At 40.9% G+C, this 19,503-nt stretch overlaps 1 protein-coding gene across 2 annotated transcripts in view; it reads right to left on the bottom strand.

Annotated features, from left to right (window-relative positions):
* sv2a (synaptic vesicle glycoprotein 2A) overlaps positions 1–19,503 on the bottom strand; it is a 75,336-nt gene that overhangs the window by 21,347 nt on the left and 34,486 nt on the right. For both annotated transcript variants that reach the window (XM_075466284.1, XM_075466282.1), the window contains exons 2-4: positions 17,132–17,922; positions 2,972–3,152; positions 955–1,106 (exon numbers count right to left, since the gene is read on the bottom strand). In XM_075466284.1, coding sequence (XP_075322399.1) covers positions 955–1,106; positions 2,972–3,152; positions 17,132–17,741 — 943 coding nt within the window. In that variant the 5' untranslated portion in view covers positions 17,742–17,922. The remainder of the gene's footprint in view (positions 1–954; positions 1,107–2,971; positions 3,153–17,131; positions 17,923–19,503) is intronic.

The following is a 19,503-nucleotide window of genomic DNA, read 5'->3' as shown; positions in this document are numbered from 1 at the left end:
GTGGCAATTTTGTACCCTTATACTGAAGTAGCCTAACACAGACTGTCTATTGTACCCCAGCATGTAGAAAAGAGGTACATATATGTACCTTTTACCACTTGAGTACATATATGTACCTTTTGGACCATCAAAAAGGTACATATGGGTACCTTTAGGTCCAATAATTAATCCCTATAGGGTTAATTATCAGAAATAGGGGTACAGTACGAGTCCTTTTTTGTCCCCTGAGGTACAATCTATACTAATGTAGCCCCTAGGGTTAGTTATTGACCCAAAGGTACATATATGTACCTTTTTGATGGTCCAAAAGGTACTCAATATATGTACTCAAGTGGTAAAAGGTACATATATGTACCTTTTTGAGGGTCCAAAAGGTACATATGTGTCCTCAAGTGGTAAAAAGTACATATATGTACCTTTTTTTCTACATGCTGGGGTACAATAGACAGTCTGTGTTAGGCTACTTCAGTGTAAAGGTACAAAATTGCCACCAGAGGTACAAGATTGGTCTCTGTAAGGTACAAACCACAAGGGTACAAAACTATACCTTCTGAGGGTACTGCCCCAGTGACAAGCCATCGTACCCCTAAAGGTACAATTCTGTACTTTATTTTCTGAGAGGCGTAGGGGGCACATTAGTATAGATTGTACCTCAGGGGGACAAAAAAGACTCGTACTGTACCCCTATTTCTGAGAATGTACTTAACATTTTGTGCAACAAATTAATGTGGTTCACTGCAGACAGAAAAAGAAATCAATGTCCAAATGATTGTAATTCTCCTGGTAATCCCTGGGCTCTAATAATGCGATTTAATTATCTAAAATTACATGAATAATATGACCAGACAGCTGACTGAGTCACCCACTGATTAAGAGACGCACATATTGTTTTAGGTAACAATGATGATCTCTGAACCCGACTCAGCAGACGGGCTGTGTTTGTGTTTTTCTCACCATAGTGTGGGATGATGGCCCAGGCCATGGCGGAGGCGTAGATACCGCCGATCATCCAGAACATGCAGAGCCAGCTCAGATGCTCGCCTCGCTTCTCCTGGGCCAGGAACTCTGAGTAATAGGAGAACACAATCGGGATGGAGCCGCCGATGCTGTGGAGAGAGGGAGATGAATAACAGAATTAATGCTCGTATGGGAGAAGCAAATGATGGGTAAGACTAGAAAGAGGAGAACAAGAGAATTGACTCAAGTTAATCAATAGCGTAACAACCTACTAATGTAATGTAATATAATGTAATAGCATCCAAGCAGACTGGAACTTCTGTTATAGTTTGGACACAATGCAGCAGTTTAAAAGAAAGCTTCAATAAATGGTCAAATTCTGCACTTTCCAGGCTCCAAAGTCTGTCTTTGATGTCGCAACATGCCTTCATTTTGCATGTTAAACTATCAAAAATTGTACAATTACTGCATTTTTGTACATGTGGACACACTTCTTTTTGGGAAAGAGGAGCCAGTGGCTTCTGATTGTTGAGACAAGAAGTTTGTAAAAAGCATTAAAATTTGGGTCTCCCAGGAGACGCGTGTGCAGAAAGCCCCCCCGATAGCCCCCAATAACAACAACACGGCAGCTCTGAGCTAACATTGCAATAGTACGCGTTCATTCATTCATTGGTGTTAAAGTATTTGTGAAATAAAGACAGATAATGCCTTATTTAGAGGCTGTATTGTCTCTGCCCTGTTCTCTCCCGTTATATGGATATACGCCGATCTCCAGTGATCTAAATATCTTCTGAAGGACGCCGACTTTCACCAAACTGTTATCGGTGAGTAGATGAATGTGTTTTATGCCAGAAATAAGGTCCAGGTTTAAAAAAAAAAAAAAACGAACTTCTCCTTTAATTTTGGCTTAGTGTGTGGAGTGACAACTTTAAAGGGATAGTTCGCCTCTTTTGACATGAAGCTGTATGACATCCCATATCAGCAACATCATTTCTGAACATCTTCTTACCCCCTGCTGCGTCCTGTGAGCAGAGTTCCAGCCTCGTTTTGGTGTTGATGAAGGTAGTCCGGCTAGTTGGCTGGGGTTTAAAAAATAAAGCGTTTTGCTTCTCAAAACAATATGCGTTCAACAGAGTAATACATGTGCATCACAAAATCATTCTCCAGGAAAAAGTCAGAGCTCACAATCGCTTGGCCCTATTTTCTCTCCCTTCGTATCACTGCCTGCTGCCGCCTGCCGACAGCCGCGCCTGTTACGGTGTTTACTGCTCGGTCTGCACTTCGGTCTGCTCGGTCTACACAGCAGGCAGTGATATGAAGGGAGAGAAAATAGGGCCAAGCGATTGTGAGGTCTGACTTTTGTGTGTCTTTCTTTCTGAATATAATTCCATCTGTTTCCCTAGGTGCTTATTTTCTGTGCCATTTGCTCAGATTTTACAGATGAAAATCCCCACAAGATTTAAATAAAAACATTAAAAACGATTCTTTTTAGGTTTAAACTATTATCCCATACTTTCTTGAAAAGTTTAGCTCTTTCTTCGATCACCAAGTGATGGCATTTACATCGTGGCTTTTCTTTTTTCTACGATGTAATGTAAAAAATGTGCAGGAGAACGATTTTGTGATGCAAATGTATTACTCTTTTGAACGCATATTGTTTGGAGAAGCAAAACGCTTTATTTTTTAAGCCCCAGCCAACTAGCTGGAACTCTGCTCACAGGACGCAGCAGGGGGTAAGAAAATGTTCATAAATGATGTTGCTAGTATGGGATGTCATACAGCTTCATGTCAAAATAGGCAAACTATCCCTTTAAGTGTGTCAATCCAAATCATTTCCTCAAACCGTGAACATCAACAAAAGGAGGTTTATTCCCTTTAACAGCAGCGTGTGTGCATATTTTTATCCATCCTTGCTCTGCCTGTCAAGTCATTTGATGCACGCGCATCACGGCGGTCGTGACGCCTCATTTCCAGCTCCGGCTGTCGGGCCTTTGTGACTCATCTCTCTCCTTACCCCACACCGGAGGCCAGGCGGCAGAAGAGGAAGGAGCTGTAGCCCTGGACGAAGGACGAGAAGAAGGCGAACACGCTGTTTATGGAGAGCGAGATAAGCAGGGTCTGTCGTCGGCCGATTCGATCAGCCAGGCCACCCCAGACAAAGGCGCCGACCATCATCCCCAGATACACAATCAGACCTTTAGAGAGGAAGAAATGATAAGGAAGAGGATGGAGTGTAAAGATAATGAGAAAGAGAAGAGAGGCAGATCTGTTAACTCGTTGATATTACTTCCAGGCTTCACTTCCACTTTCATTAGATTCCCAGGAGATTAGCTACTTTGGCGGCCTGATTGAGCTACTGAATATTTAGAATAAAACATGAAACAGAATGCGGTAAGTTCAGCACAATCATCTGAGCTATAAACTGCACAGGGGTCAAGTGTTTCCCCCTCAATAATCACCTTCTTTTTAAGAATTTACAGAGAAAGAATTGTGACTAAATAGAATTTGTCCAGCCCAAATAGCAAAAGCAATAAAAAAAAACACACATAAAAGAAACGGATTACTTACAGGGAAATGCACGTTTTAGCAATTAACTTTTTAAACTAGAAATACGCTAAAGTTGCAAAGGAGGCATTTAAAATGTAGGCGGTTTCAGTGTTTGGGGAGTTTCTGACGGCTTTGATGTTAATCTAACATCTTTAATTTTTACTTTACAGACTCAAACTGTGAACTAAAAGACCATCTCTTAATAACATCAGCGTTATTTCTGCTGAAAGAAGCAAACGAGAGGCAGATGTGCGCCGTAAGACACAGAACCGAACAGGAATATCATTTATGTGTTGTAGAAATAAATGCCGGTCTTTGTGCACACATTGGATATTAAGTACATCCAAGAACATCCAATCAAATCAAGTTTATTTGTAGCACATTTCATGTACAAAACAATTCAAAGTGCTTAAAATAAAATAAAAGCATTGCAGCAGGGAGTGGAAGAAGCATTAACAATACATAAAAGTATATAAAGAGAAACAATTAAAATGAATTTAAAAACAAGCAACAGTCCAGATAAGTTCAAAGATATCGTGCAGATTTCATGCATAGACACATGAGAAAAGAAATGTTTTTAACCTGGATTTAAAAATGTCTCCATTTGGTGAAAGTTTAATCTCCACTGGCAGTTTGTTCCACTTGTTGGCAGCATAACAGCTAAATGCTGCTTCTCCATGTTTAGTCTGGACTCTGGACTAAACACTAAAAGAGCATTACAGTGATGGAGTCTGCTGGAGATGAATGCATGGATGAGTTTCTCCTGGTCTTTTTGGGAGAGGAAACCTTTAATTCTGTTGATGTTTCTGAGATGGTAAAAAGCTGCCTTGGTGACAGCTTTGATGTGGCTGCTGAAAGTCAGATCTGAGTCTATCAACACTCCGAGGTTACCGACTCGGTCAGTGATTGTAAGGTCCCGAGTCTCAAGATATTTACCAACGCTGACCCTCTTCTCTTTGCTACCAAACAGAATGATCTCAGTTTTGTCTTCATTTATTTGTAGAAAATTCTCTCTCATCCAGGTGTTTACTTCCTCCAGACACTGACACAGTAACAGGTATGTACAGTTCATGGTCAGAAACTGAGAGATGAGTCGGTGGATGTCGGATCACAATCCAACTGATCCAGTTGATCAATTCGAATTCTTTGCTGTAAACTTTCAACATGGATGCATCTATAACAGAGCTAAAGCGTCGTCCCGTAGTGTCCAAATGATGTCTGATCGAGTCTGTAGCTGAGTGGGTTGAATGAGGAAACTCACAGATGTTAAAATGGGGGCTGGGTTTCATACTGAAAACCCCTTAAAGGGATAGTTCGCCTCTTTTGACATGACTTGTGAGGTCTGACTTTTTCCTGGAGAACGATTCTGTGATGCAAATGTATTACTCTTTTGAACGCATATTGTTCTGAGAAGCAAAACGCTTTATTTTTTAAACCCCAGCCAACTAGCCGGGCTACCTTCATCAACACCAAAACGAGGCTGGAACTCTGCTCACAGGACGCAGCAGGGGGTAAGAAGATGTTCAGAAATGATGTTGCTAATATGGGATGTCATACAGCTTCATGTCAGAAGAGGCGAACTATCCCTTTAAATCTCTGAAATGTACCGTGAAAAAACTGGATGTTAACACCTGCAAGCTGGCAAGTTGATAAAAGAAGCAAACACCACCTTTTGTCGACTTAACCTTGTGATTCAAGGTGCTAAGATGACTCACATCCCGTGCACTTTTCCAAAACTGCCTCTCGCAGTGTGTTTGTCTGTCTGTGGCTCTGATGAGTTGCTTGTTGACATCCTGTCCACAGCCTTCGCGCTTCTTAGACTCCGTTATTGGTGAGATCTCTCTGAATGACTAATAAGGACGAGCAGGGACGGCTTACACTGCCTGCTTGTGACATCTGTATTTAAATTTCATTATCACCTCTCTTCAAAAAATGCATCTGTGTTGTGTTCTTTTTAGTGCTGGGCGAGTTAACTCGTTCATTATTTAACGTGATAAATATTTTATTGCGCATTAACGCAGGTTTTATTTTTTATTTTATTATTGTAAAAGTCTGTTCCTCACAGGCTTTTATTTTGTAAAAGTCTGTTGCTCACAGGCTTTTATTTTGTAAAAGTCTGCTGCTGTCTGTTGCGGAACCGGAAAAGAAAGTAATCGGCGGATCCACCAAACATGGAGAAGGGTACGGAACTTTTACTCGGCCATTTTCATTTTAAAGTTCTTCCAGACGGCGGAGTCGACAGAACCAAAGTCATCTGTAAACACTGCCAAGTTGAATTGTCTTCTCAGCGTAGTAGTTCCAGTCTAAAATATCACTTAAAGGCAAAACACACAACTGATAGCAGCAAGTCATTCAAGGAAACAGACAGTGGAGCGAGGCTTCTACATAAAAACTACAGAAAGATGCTGATGTTAAAAGTGTGTTTGCACAACAAATGTTATGGCACTTTCATTCATATGGCAGCACATTTAAAATAAAGCTAAATGCTAAAAGCTATACACTACTTTTGAATTCATTTTTGGATTTTTTTTGCGTACAAATGCGATTAATCGTGATTAATCAGGGAAATCATGTGATTAATTAGATTAAACATTTTAATCGTTGCCCAGCCCTGGTTCTTTTTGTCCTACAATAAGAACCTTTATCTCCAATGTAGCAGAAAACTTTACTCGTATTGCACATCAACACATGTTTCATTAGATTTAGATCCATTAAAGTGACTAAATATTGTGCCAACAAGACAGTGAACACAGATGGAAGCAACTTTGACTTAAAGCCATCTTGTCCAGAGCTTCTTAAGCTGTGTGTCACAGCTCAGGTGGAAACTGTTTTGACTCCTTTATTTCTACAGCCCTTTACAGACAATCATTACGGTGTTCCAAAGTGCTTTACAGCAGGTAATAAATAAAGAGAAAAATAAGTAAATACAAATAAAATCAATAAAAGAACAGTGAAAGCAATAAAATACAACAAAATCGAATAAGATAAAATAAGATAAAAGTGTCATCATGCTACTGGGTATTAAAAGCCATCCTAAATAAGTAGGTTTTTAGCCGAGATTTGAAGAAGCCCAGGTCAGAAATGTAGTAGATTTTGTTTTTATCGAGCAAAGAACCTCCAGTTTACTCGTTTATTCGGAGTTACCCAGATTAAAGAGAAGATTTAAGCAGATAAAAACAGTTTTCACGTCTCTTTTGGCGACCAAGTTGATGGATATTGCTGTCAGACAGTTATTAGACTGCTCATTATCAAAAAGAAAAAGCAGGAAAGCAGCAATAATTATGATAAAAGTAGGACAATATTTGCATTGTTTGTTGTAAATTAGAAATATCAACCCTGACTCTGCATGAAAAAGCCAGACAGTGACTGTGGGGTCAGTTGGGAAAGGAGAACAAAGGATAGAAACAACTCTTAAAAGGGATCCGGTGCACCAGCTCAGATGATCCATTACACCGTTTAACACGCTGACTGGTGAGATGATGAAGATGAATGTTGTTAGACTGAGACAGAAGAGATGAGGTTAGCACCCAGGAACGATATTAAGAGGGATGTCTTTCTCTGTCAGATAAAAAGACCTTTGAGCATCGATTAAAGTGCTTTTTCTTTGTCTGCGTGTGACTCATCGAACACTGAAGCTTTGAACTGACTGAACTGAACTGTAACTGACTTTAACACACCTGTTTGACTGATTGCAGGAGATTCTCTGTGCCTACATTAACAAAAATCTCTTTACCAGCATATTAAAACCCTTTTTAAGTCTTGGTTTGAGGTTAGAATCCAGGTTAGGATTACTGACTGAAGTCATTTTAACCCTTGTATGGTCTTCACTTTTGGGACCCTTTGGTGTCCCTCGGCTCAAATTGACCCGGGACATATTTGGGGCTTTAAAAACAATTTTAACAAAACGAATATACTTCATAAACCATTAACATATACTGTCTTTATCTCAATTTCAAACAACTGAAATAATATATATGTTTAATGAATACAATCAGTATCTACTAGAACACAATAAACAATGGAAGTGTGACTACTCTTTTTGTCATAAGGTTAGAATTAGGGCTGGGCAACGATTAAAATGTTTAATCTAATTAATCACATGATTTCCCTGATTAATCACGATTAATCGCATTTGTACACAAAATCCAAAAATGAATTCAAAAGTAGTGTATAGCTTTTAGCATTTAGCTTTATTTTAAATGTGCTGCCATATGAATGAAAGTGCCATAACATTTGTTGTGCAAACACACTTTTAACATCAGCATCTTTCTGTAGTTTTTATGTAGAAGCCTCGCTCCACTGTCTGTTTCCTTGAATGACTTGCTGCTATCAGTTGTGTGTTTTGCCTTTAAGTGATATTTTAGACTGGAACTACTACGCTGAGAAGACAATTCAACTTGGCTGTAAATGCAGGAGTTTTTTTTTAAAATTTGTTTTGAAATACGTGCTTTTATGTTGAAACAAGTAAAACAGGAAGTAGCGCCGGTTAGCTCCGAGAGCTTCACACCTGTAGCGGTGATGTTACCTGCTAGTTTATTTTTATTTTATTACTCCATGCTTCGTGGTGTTTGCTGTAACTGTGTGAATGTGATGCATTCAACAGACTTTTACAATAATAAAACCTGCGTTAATGCGCGATAAAATATTTATCTGCGTTAAATAATTAACAAGTTAACGAGATAATAACGAGTTAACTCGCCCAGCCCTTATATATATATCTATATGTATATCCATTGACTAAGACCCCTGAAAAGGCTGGTTTGGGTTATTGGTTGTGTAAAACATCTCAAGGCAGTGAGGAACAAAGCTCAGTGGGCATAAGTTTGTATGCTTATAAATTAAAGCATTATTATAGATCATAGCCTTAACTACATGGAACTTATTGTTTTCTGCAGTTGTTGAATCTGTAACTTCATCTTGGGAGTTTTACATTACTAATAGAGACAGTTTGTGTTAGCTGCAGACATTTCTATTGTCTGCAAACTATACCTTCAGTTTATGATAAACGATGAAAAGATTTCCTACCTCGGCGTCCCAACTGGACACCACATATCAGTGACTGTATTTCCTAACCAGCAACAGCTTCAGTATTGGCCTCACATATGCCCCAAACCGTTCGAACAAGTAAATATTTGCAAGTAAAAGGTGATGATATGCCAATTTTGTGTCCTCAAGCAGCCAAAAATCTCTGGAGGTTGGAATGACACCTTGGAGCTGCTGAATAGTACAATGGAAAACACTATTGATAATTTCCAACTACTGCAAAGAACCAGTTGTAATCCTCAGCAGAAGTGTTGCCTGGTGAGAAGCTAGTTAGGGCTGTTGTGATGGCTGCTCTCTCTGGAGACTGAATAGGGTCATCCCCAACAGGGATTGCAGCAGAACATGCGCTGCATTTTGTAAATGTAAATGTAAAAGGAAGAGCAGCACATTTAGGACGTCTATGGAGGACACATTTAGACACATTTAACTGAACTTTGCACCCAAATCTGCTGTGTTTGTCTGTTTTCAATGGGATGAAAAAAGCAGGTTTCACACAACCTTAAGCTGTTAAGATTGTTGAAATTAGCTTTGTTAAATGCTGTACTTTTCCACGATGGACACGATATATTACCTTAAGTGATCCAGGAATAGGGAGACAAAACAATTAGCCTGGGAAAGCAGGTGCAAGATTCACACACACATTATTTGGCTTATTCAGAGAATATGACGAAGCATGTTGAACCTACTCATGTCCAATCATATTTGGTCGACAAAGAGTCCAACCTATGTGAAACAATGAGGCATATAAATACAAAATGTTACTGGAAATCGGGGCTCTGTCCATTTGTTACCACAAATAAAGACTTCATTTAACTTGCGATTACTCCGGCTTGTTCTTGAGCTTCCAATGATAGAATCGAGCTAACAAGATTAAAACTTTTCTTCTTAGAATTGGTTTCATATTCACACAAATACATGTGTGTCTTTATATATACATATGTGTGTGTGTCTTTTGGCCTAATAACTAATATGATGTGCAGTACATTCATTCATTTTTTTCAGATTGAGCTCAAACAAATGTGGAGCTTTGCAGAGAGGTGAGCATGTTGAGGGGTGAAACGGTGTAAAACGGGGAAAAGGCAAAAATCTCCAGACAGCTGAGCACCTAAACACTCTGGGGAGGAAGTGGGGGAGGGGAGGTGGATAGCGTGGGGCAAAAAAACAGAAAGAGAAAGGGGAGGGGAGGAAAGTAGGGCCAGTCGGCCCGGTGACAGAGCCCGCCGAGGCTCCAGGGTCCTGGATACATGTGGGTGTGTGTGTGGGTGGAAAAGGAAATAGTGTGTGCCAGTGCAGGACTGTGCTTCTGTGTGGATGGGTAAAAGAGAGTGGGGAGGGGCGCGGGGGTGCTATTAATAGCTGGTTTTCCCCTTTCCGCAAGAGCGCACAGCGGCTTTCTGAATGAGTCGAGGCTCTCGCTGGAGGAGAATACGGTTCCTGAGCAGCCGTCGTGCTGCTGACTGCAGACAAAGCAAAGCTGCAAAGCTGCAAAGTAAAGGCTAATAAATGCTCTGAAAGCATCCGTCTCACTGTGTGACGGTTTAATGCTGTGATGTCACATGATGTCACTGCGGCAACTGATGACATCGCCTCTAAGGAAGGAAGTGGTGGCAAATTACTCGTGAAATAGGAAGTTTGGTGGGTTACCTGCAGCTATATGTACCACGCTGTGTGGTGCTGGTGTAAAATCCACCCGCACAGGGTTTTTTTTCCTGGGTCTTTACAGCCAGGCTGTGTATATGATGCAGTGTGGTCAGTATGGCACTGAAAGGATCAGATTATTGGCTAAATTACAATAAGAATGAGTTGAGCAAGGGTAATTCTCCTTGGATATATGGCGGTGAATGAATGGGATCAGAGGCACAAAGCGTGTCATACCCCGGTATGATAGGTGGCGCTGTACCCATTCCAGCTGTTGCTAATAGAGCGACTTCCTGTTGACCTCTTCACCACCAACAACAACAACAAACTCAGGCATTGGAGAAAGATGGAGAACGCAGAGCCAGATGAAGCTACGTCCCTCTACATTTGGTCTGTGATGAGCTGCTTGTTGCACAAACTCGATGCCCAACGGAGCATTCTCCATCGCGTTGTTTGTTTCTTTCTGACGGCGACAACAACAGGAATATCGTCTCCTTTGACTTCCGGGTCACGACCCCGGGAAAACATCTGGAGCATGCGCAGAACGCAAAGTTTGATTCACCACGTGCTTCAGCGTCTACAAGCAGGTTTAGTGTGACTTTCAACCCAGTTATCTCGGGGTCTGAATCCAATCCGATCCAGTTCTTAGTCAGATTAAGGTGTCTACATGCACTTAATAACTCAGTCTGATTGTAATTTAGCCAATAATCCGATCCTTTCAGTGCCATGTGACCCCACTGAGTGGGGCTCTTGAAGCTCTCACACACCAAGTCAACATCAAGTGTCGGTAGTGATAAAATGGCCTCCTGCTGGGTCCCCTCATGTGGTGAGAATCCAGGCAAAAAAAGGCAATCAAACACACCACAGAGACCATGTCCAGCTGACGGTTTGGGCTTCAAATCTACCGCCTGCAGAAGAAGACTCAACTCTCAGGCGCGGGCGGTCGACTTTTTACGGTTTTCAACAAGGAAAAACAGAAGAGTGTGTAAATAAAACTATAAATGAAGCAGTTTGCTTATCATCACACACGTACAATTCGCTCAAGCCTTTGTGTGCAGTTTGAGGAGATGGGTTGTGGGAGCTCTTCTTCTATTCTAATCCATTGGGAGACGTCTTGCATTGACCATTCGAACTCTGAGTCCTTTGCCTCGTTTTAATAGTAAAACATGATGCTGGAAAGTAATTAAACCTTTCCAGCGGTAGCACAGACATTGGCCAAACACATCACCTGACTGATCACTGTTATCACATTTCATACATGAAATTTGCCACCTGCTCGCTTGCATATTTGTTTTCATGTTTGCTGACTATTAATTCCTTCCTGACACTCATTTCCACTTAGAACAGCGTGTATGGAAGTTTTAATGCTAATTATATCTGGTTGGTGACAGCATCCAACCTCATTTACCTTCACTCTGCCAGCGTGTCCCACAGGAATGAGCAAATCAGACTCTGTCCCATCTGTTTTCCCTTCATCCCAGATTTTAGTTACTAATTCCATTAAAAGGCCACAGAGATTTCATGATACATAAAGGTTTCTGATGGCCTCGGGAAAACAGTGCGGTAGCTTCCTTAAGAACAGGCTTGTGGTCATTTAGCTGCTATAATTAGACGAGGAAGTGTACAATAGAGCAAAGGTTGCAGCTGAAAACTCCTCGAGAGGGATGGAAATGCAGTGTGACATCAATGTTATTTCAGCTTTTCCTGAAATCCTCCCTCCAGAGTGCAGAGAGGCACAAAAAAAGTCTCATGGCGCCATGGTCCCACGTCCACAGGAAGGCGGCCATTTTGGATGGCAAGTGCGTTTTGGTGCCATTTTTGCCCGATTCCAAGCCTTGCATATGATCGATCTAGTCCTACAGATTTAATGCTACAGACTTCAAACTTGGCCAGGTTACTCTTAAGACATGGGGGGGGGGAAAGTCATGGGGAAACTTTTTCAAACCCCAAAGGGCGTGGCGACGCCTCGAAGTTCGACGACTTGCCATCACTCGCCACAAAAATGAAGTCGCTTATAACTCCCACAAACATTATCCAATCTGCCCCAAACTTCATACGGTGAATGCTGGATTCAGCCTGAACGCGCACATATAACATAGTGACATCCACCTTTAGGGCCACCTACTGGTGGTTGGAAACGTTTTTTTTCCCACACCTCGCCTTTGATCGAACTCCTCCTACAGATTTAATGGTAACAGCTCCAAACGTGGCCAGGTTACTGAGCTGCCTGTTTTTTTCCTCCTATTACGATGGACCGACTACAGTACACTGCGAGTCCAACCTCTGCAGCTTCACAACAAGGGCAAACCAATGACAACCCCCCTGTGTGTGTATCCTCTGGCACATAAAGCATCAACACAGTCAAAGGATTTCATTTTAAAATGCCAGTCTTTATTTCCTGCTTTTAATTTCCTTATTTAATGAAGTTATTGTGTGTTGCTGGTCATTAAAGAGGCAGCAGTGTCTCTGCAACAGTGAGCTGTTACAGTAATTTTCTCTGCCTCTGAGTTTCCCTCCCTGGGATCATCTGAACGCTTTCCTGCTGTGCTGCGGTTAATATTCTGCACAGCTCGCACACGTGCAGACTCTCTGTGTCATCCACTACATGTACGCAGAATGCACGATTCCACCACAGCGCATCAGGTTAAAGTAGCTGTCTCTGTGTGGACTGTGCTGCGAGAGCATGAGGGTGGGGGCTGTGGGAGAGGACGGCAGGAATCAGGGGATGCAGAGAAGTATGAGCAGAAGAGGCTCTCCAGCATGATTCAGGCATGTTACGTAAGAGGAGGAAGGGAGGGGATGGAAGCCAGTAATGTGTCCCTATTGATTTACAGCAGCTGCAATTATCAGTCCACCCCGGGATGTTAAATATGTAGCCTAAACATTTTTTATTTAAATTTAAAATATGTAAAAAAAACTGTTTTTATTTATTTAAATAATGAATCAGCTTTTTGCTTCTGCTCTGAAACTGATGGCCACTTTATATTCTAATTCCAGCCAAAAAACCCATGCACTCATGGAGTCAGACCACCCTGATATAAAGTGTAAAAAATACTGAAACACAACTATCAAATTACCTGAAATGTGGAACAATGTGTGACGGAACGTGCTGAATATTTCACCTAAATTCAATAAGCTTTGGTTCTATTAAAGGTTGTCCTCCCGTCCTTTCTTTAGAACTTGTTTGTAAGTAAATCCAAAGAGTCATCACTTAACATATTACAATCATGGAGATCCGAAGTGCAAGAAAATCTAACAGAGGAAGAACGGGCCAGAGCTTGTCTAACAGCTCAAACCCAAACTATAAATACAAACTCTAAATTCTATTTAGAAAAGATGAGCTACACCACGAAAAATAAGTTTTGGAAAATCTGGAAGGTTTTCTGTCATTTCCTTGAGAAAAATGATATTGAAGTAGATGGCTGGAATGAAGATTTATCCATCTTTTCATACTATCTTGATTTAGTATACACTTTTAGACCTTTATATATATTTATATGTGTGTGTATATATAGATATATGCATTTATTTATTCATATATTTTTAATTTATTTATCTCTCTACCACCATGATTCTTACACAAGCAATGATATTTTGTTTTGTGGTTAAAAACATCCCTTTTTTTAATTTTTTCTTCTTCCATTTATTTATTTATTCATTTTATTTTAATAATTATTATTGTTAAATTATTATCATTGATAACTATTACTATCGTTGTTTTTTTCTTATGTATGCACCTTCTTGTTCTATGTTGTTGACTGTTTGTAAGTTAACAGAAAATAAAATAAATAAATAAAAAGGTTGTCCTCCCAGACACTGAGCAGCAAACTTCAGCAGATAAACAGGTATCGTGGGGGCTGTTTGGCAGAAAATGACTAATAATCTACTGTTAACGGTTAGCTGACAATGTTTCCTGTTAACTCACATGTCAGGGAAGAATATTTGACTGTAACTTCAGTCATTATAGGTTACAGTAAGATAATGTTGTATATCCATTCTAAATTTATCGATTAGCAGAGGAAAACTGGAAAAGAAGAAATGATGCAAAGGTAGAAGAAAGGCATACATAAACACGGCACTGAACTCCCTCACTAATGCAGCACTGCAGCGCACTGACCAGCAGCAGCCTAGAGCTGAGAAAGAACAAACTGTACTCGATTAACAATCTAAATTTAAAGTTTCATACTGCAGGTTCAAACTGTTGAATAAAACAGAATTGATCTGAACTGAAAAACGAGGTGAGAACGGTTGGATTATATGGATTATATTTAGATTTGTCTTTAATTCTGGTCCACTTTCAATGCACACCTGAGTCAACCTAACATGCAGTTTGAATTAAACTACATTAGTCATTTTAATTTAATAAACCTTTGATTAAAGGTGTCTGTCAAAGCTAAACAATCCGTTTGAAATGGTGAACGTGGAACACGGTCACACTGTGGCCTCGGGGTAGGAAATGATCACAGGATCTTTGCCCATTTTAACACACAATCAACACAATGATAGTGACAGTTATGGAAGATAAAAAATACACGCACATGGAAGCTTCCACAGCAATTCTTATCAACAGCCTGACCAAACTCAAAGCTAACTTAACCCGAACACCTTTGTCCGAACCCCAGAAATGACACTCTGCCTCATTAGGACTTTGTGTTTGGTGCCCACATGGATCACTGGCCCGATAAGGTCGGTGATTATTACAGAAAAGGTCACAACGAGGTAACATAAACACACACAGAAAACAGCTGAAGCAGAGAACATTGTGTTTTTGAGTGGCTGAGGGTTTGGTTTAAAATTCTGCTGCTGACACGTTTCTCAGTATGCACCCATTAAAGAAACGCCTGATAACTTTTATTTATGGCAAGCTGGCCGCTATAAGACAAGCACCCCCTTGAAAACATTAAATTGGCCCGGGAAAAAGATCTGAATCTGGAATTGACTGACAACGAATGGGATTCAATATTGAAACATGTTAATTCAACATCCTTCTGTGCCCACAAATCAAAAGAGAAACTTTCCCGTATGTATCCAGGTTTTAGTCCATGCCGTAATAAATGTAAAGCAGAGGAAGCCTCACTTATTCATGTGTATTGGTCATGTCCAAGTTTGGGAAGGTTCTGGAGAGAGGTTTTCCGAACTCTTTCTACAGTTCCTCTTTCCGGAACTGTACTAAACTGGTTCAAAACATACTTAGAGAACAGGAAGTACTTTGTGTCAACAGGTAACTTTACATCTGAGCAGACAAGAATCACATGTGGAGTTCCCCAAGGTTCCATCCTGGGACCTCTTCTGTTTAACATCTACATGCTCCCACTGGCACAGATTATAAAAAACAACAAAATAAACTTCCATAGCTATGCAGATGACACGCAGATATACATTACAATGTCACCAGGAGACCGAGGCCCTGTACAGGCTCTTGGTAAATGCATTGAGGAGATTAATGAGGTTTTCCAAACTCTTTCTACAGTCGTCAACCTTGACCCTACACCTGACCCTCTGATCGCTCTGTTTGGCATTAACAGAAGAGATGATTCTCTTTTAACTCCATATAAACACCGTTCATTGTCGTTTGCTTCTCTTCTGGCCAGACGAGCAGTATTACTAAGATGGAAGGATGCTGCCCTGCCCACCCATGCTCAATGGCTGGGGGACATTATGTCCTGTCTGAGCCTGGAGAAGATCCGCTACTCGATCCATAATTCATACAAAAAGTTTCTGAATGTGTGGGGGACCTTTCCTCGAACACTTTCAAGGTCTTTCTTCACAAATAGGGTCTCATTTTCACAATCCTATCTGCTCTCACATGCCATGTAAATCTTATTCACCTCGACAACTGATTACAGATCAATTCTTTATTCTCAATTTATCCCTGCTCACCCCATTACTTCCAGCAAAGATGTGTCAATCAGCTCCAATATGTCCTGATTTAATTAAATGTATGTATGCATGTATATGTATTTATACACTGTAACAAATTGCTGTGTATTTACGGTGGATTTCCAACAGTATCCGACTGTATTTTACAATAATTGTAAAATACTGTTGAATGTTCATCCCTCACATGTAAATTAACAGTTAAATCAGTCATTTAACAATACCAGTAGATAACTGTAATTTGATGGCATAAAACAGTATTTGTAATGAATTGATGTCCAAATCCAAAATATGTTATTATAACTGTTAAATAAATGACGGTAGATGCGCTGTAAAATTACTAAAACACAATTATCCTACCGTCATGTATTGTAATCCAATAAACAGTATTATACTGTTTGATAACAGTAGTTGAACTGTAAAATAACTACAACACCTACCATTATTTTACGGTCATATAAGGTAATATACTGTTAAAATAAATAACAGTAGTTGCACTGTAAAATATATATATTATATATATTTACAGTAAATATATATAAGTATATATATTTACAGTTCCCTACCTTTGTGTATTTATGTGTACAAGAATGTATGAATGTGACTATGTATGTGTATATGGGGAATAAGGGCTCAACAGGGTGGAAGGGGGTTTGAGTTCATATAGTGCTTCCACTGTAAATATTGTATACAAATGAACAGATGTATTAAGTTTAAAACAAAAAAAAAACAATTAAAAAAACAGATGAGAAAGAAAAAAAATTCAGAAGCTGTACGGTCAGCTGAATCTTAAACATCTTAAACATCTGGAGTTCCACTCTCACAGATGCTGTAAAAGAGGAACTACTGACAGATATGCTGCAAAGGTAACTGCTAAGACAAGAAAAGAAAGGAAAACAGGAAGTGGTGGCATAAAATGAAGACAATACAGAGCAGATTAGCTGAAAGAAAGGTACTTGATGGTACTTTTTTTGCATGTATCCATCCTCCTACACATTGTTTAGAAATGCTTTCAGTAGCTCATCTTCCATTTCATTTGAAACAAGAGAGTAAAAAGTGGAAGGCTCACCCAGCATTCCTTTGTTTGGCTCAGACAGGCACATGTCCTTCTCTGCGCTGGGCAGCACAAAGCCGACCACGAAGATCTCCACGCCATCTGCCATCAGCGCCAGTCCCAGGACGAAGTAGAGCGTCCACTGGAACTTGCCCTGGCCGCACTCCTGCAGGATGCTCTCATACTGCTGCGCCAGCTCCTCCTGGTCTTTCCTCCGCTCGCCCTCAAAGGCCGACAGGTCCCTGAACTGCTGCGCCTGGGCGGCCGCCACCCCGTCCACGCCGCCCGCTTTGCCCGAGTCGGCCCTCGGGATGCCCTGGTACTCGCCTTCATAAATCTCGTCGTCCTCGTCGTGACCTTCAGTGGAGTCGCTGTGACCTTCATCGTCGTTGGCCCGGCTGTCGTTCCGGTAATATCCGCCGTCGTTCCCTGGCGCGCCAGCGTAGTCGTCGTCGTCGTCTTCCTCCTCAAATCGCTTATAGGAGCGCTTGGTGTATTCGTCGGCCATTTTGTCCACTCCGCGCCCCATTTTCTTGCCGACCTGCTTCTTGGCAACTTTGGCGATGTCCTTGGCGCCACGGATGAACTCCGAGTGGTTGTCTCTGTAGCGGCCGTCATCCTCCATCTTGGATGAGTTGAGGTGTCGGCGAAATGCTGCTACGAATCGGGGGTATCAGGAGTGGCCTAAGGGCATGAGTGTGCGTGCTGGGGATTTCTGTGGGCTGAAGGATTCAGCACCGCGGACAGCTCCTTGTTCCACTGCCCCGCTGCTGATGGACGACGGCCAGAGACCGAGGCGCCGAATCCTGAAAAGCAAAGAAAGAGCCAATGAAACCCAGGAACACAGTCAGGAAGAAACACCCAGGTCGATTAAATGTAATTAATACAGATGCACAAAGGACCGTTAGAATAAACGTTGCCATTTACAGAACACGTTAGCCATCTCAGCGTTGACAGCGCCTCTTTTGACTTTTGTATAGTTCGCCTCTTTTGACATGAAGCTGTATGACATCCCATACTAGCAACATCATTTCTGAACATCTTCTTACCCCCTGCTGCGTCCTGTGAGCAGAGTTCCAGCCTCGTTTTGGTGTTGATGAAGGTAGTCCGGCTAGTTGGCTGGGGTTTAAAAAATAAAGCGTTTTGCTTTTCAAAACAATATGCGGTCAAAAGAGTAATACATTTGCATCACAAAATCGTTCTCCAGGAAAAAGTCAGACCTCACAATCGCTTAGCGCTATTTTCTCTCCCTTCATATCAATGCGTTCAGCCACCTAGCGATAGCCGCACCTGTTACTATGTTTACTGCTCGGTCTGCACAGCAGGCAGTGATACGAAGGGAGAGAAAATAGGGCCAAGCGATTGTGAGGTCTGACTTTTTCTGGAGAACTTTTTTCTGATGCAAATGTATTACTCTTTTGAACGCATATTGTTTTGAGAAGCAAAACGCTCTATTTTTTAAGACCCAGCCAACTAGCCGGACTACCTTCATCAACACCAAAACAAGACGTTACGAAACGAAAACGAAAACGAAACGCCACGCCACATCTAGTCATTTGTTTTGGTTTTGTTAAATTCATGTTTTGTCCCACAGCTTAGTTTTCTTCATCCGACTCAGCCGCGCTTTGTTTTGACGTTTTGTTTTTTTGGTGAATAAACCAACTTTGCTGCTCACCGCGTCCTGCCAACCCGCACCCTGACAACTGACTGCCCAAATTTTTAGAAGACAGCTGGACTTCCTGTATTCATAATGAAGAATCTATCAGCGTTCCACACTGCCCTTCACAGACTTCTCTGTCACTGTGATGCTGCTCTTTTTCCTCGCTTGGAAAAGCCTTTAAACGCCACAAACAGCCAAAACTATCCGAATGTGGAGACTGCATCATACGCAGGTATATCCCAGCTTACAAAAGTAAAGCTAAAGTTTGATATTTTCTTCTCATAGGCAGCAGCATAACTACACTGTACAAAAAAAAATTGATTTATATTAGAAACAGTCTCGTTTTAACAGTAAAATAACCCTGAATCTACATTTAAGGCTAGAAAATTCAGTCAGTTTCCCATCAAACCTCCTGTTAAAACTTCTCAAAATGCTTATTTTGCTGACATTTCATTGTTTAAATACATACTAAGCTTTTCACATTTACTCCAGGATCCTTAAATATCACCTACAGAGCTAATGTCTGGCCCCACCCAACTACACCCATTAGAGATGTTGGTTAAAAACAGCTCAAGACTTCCAACCGGCGACAGAAGTAAATCACTTTCCTCTTAAGTTACTGTTTAAAGTTTGCAGCGTTCCATGTTCGCAGTGAGATTAAATGCTGTAATGCATGGTGTCAAGTTAATGTTGCTTAATTTGAATGTGGAAAAAAGCAAAAAAAGGT

Source organism: Odontesthes bonariensis, chromosome 5, assembly GCF_027942865.1.
Source record: "Odontesthes bonariensis isolate fOdoBon6 chromosome 5, fOdoBon6.hap1, whole genome shotgun sequence".
Classification (NCBI taxonomy): domain Eukaryota; kingdom Metazoa; phylum Chordata; class Actinopteri; order Atheriniformes; family Atherinopsidae; genus Odontesthes; species Odontesthes bonariensis.
This window is presented reverse-complemented; position numbering and strand designations above follow the sequence as displayed.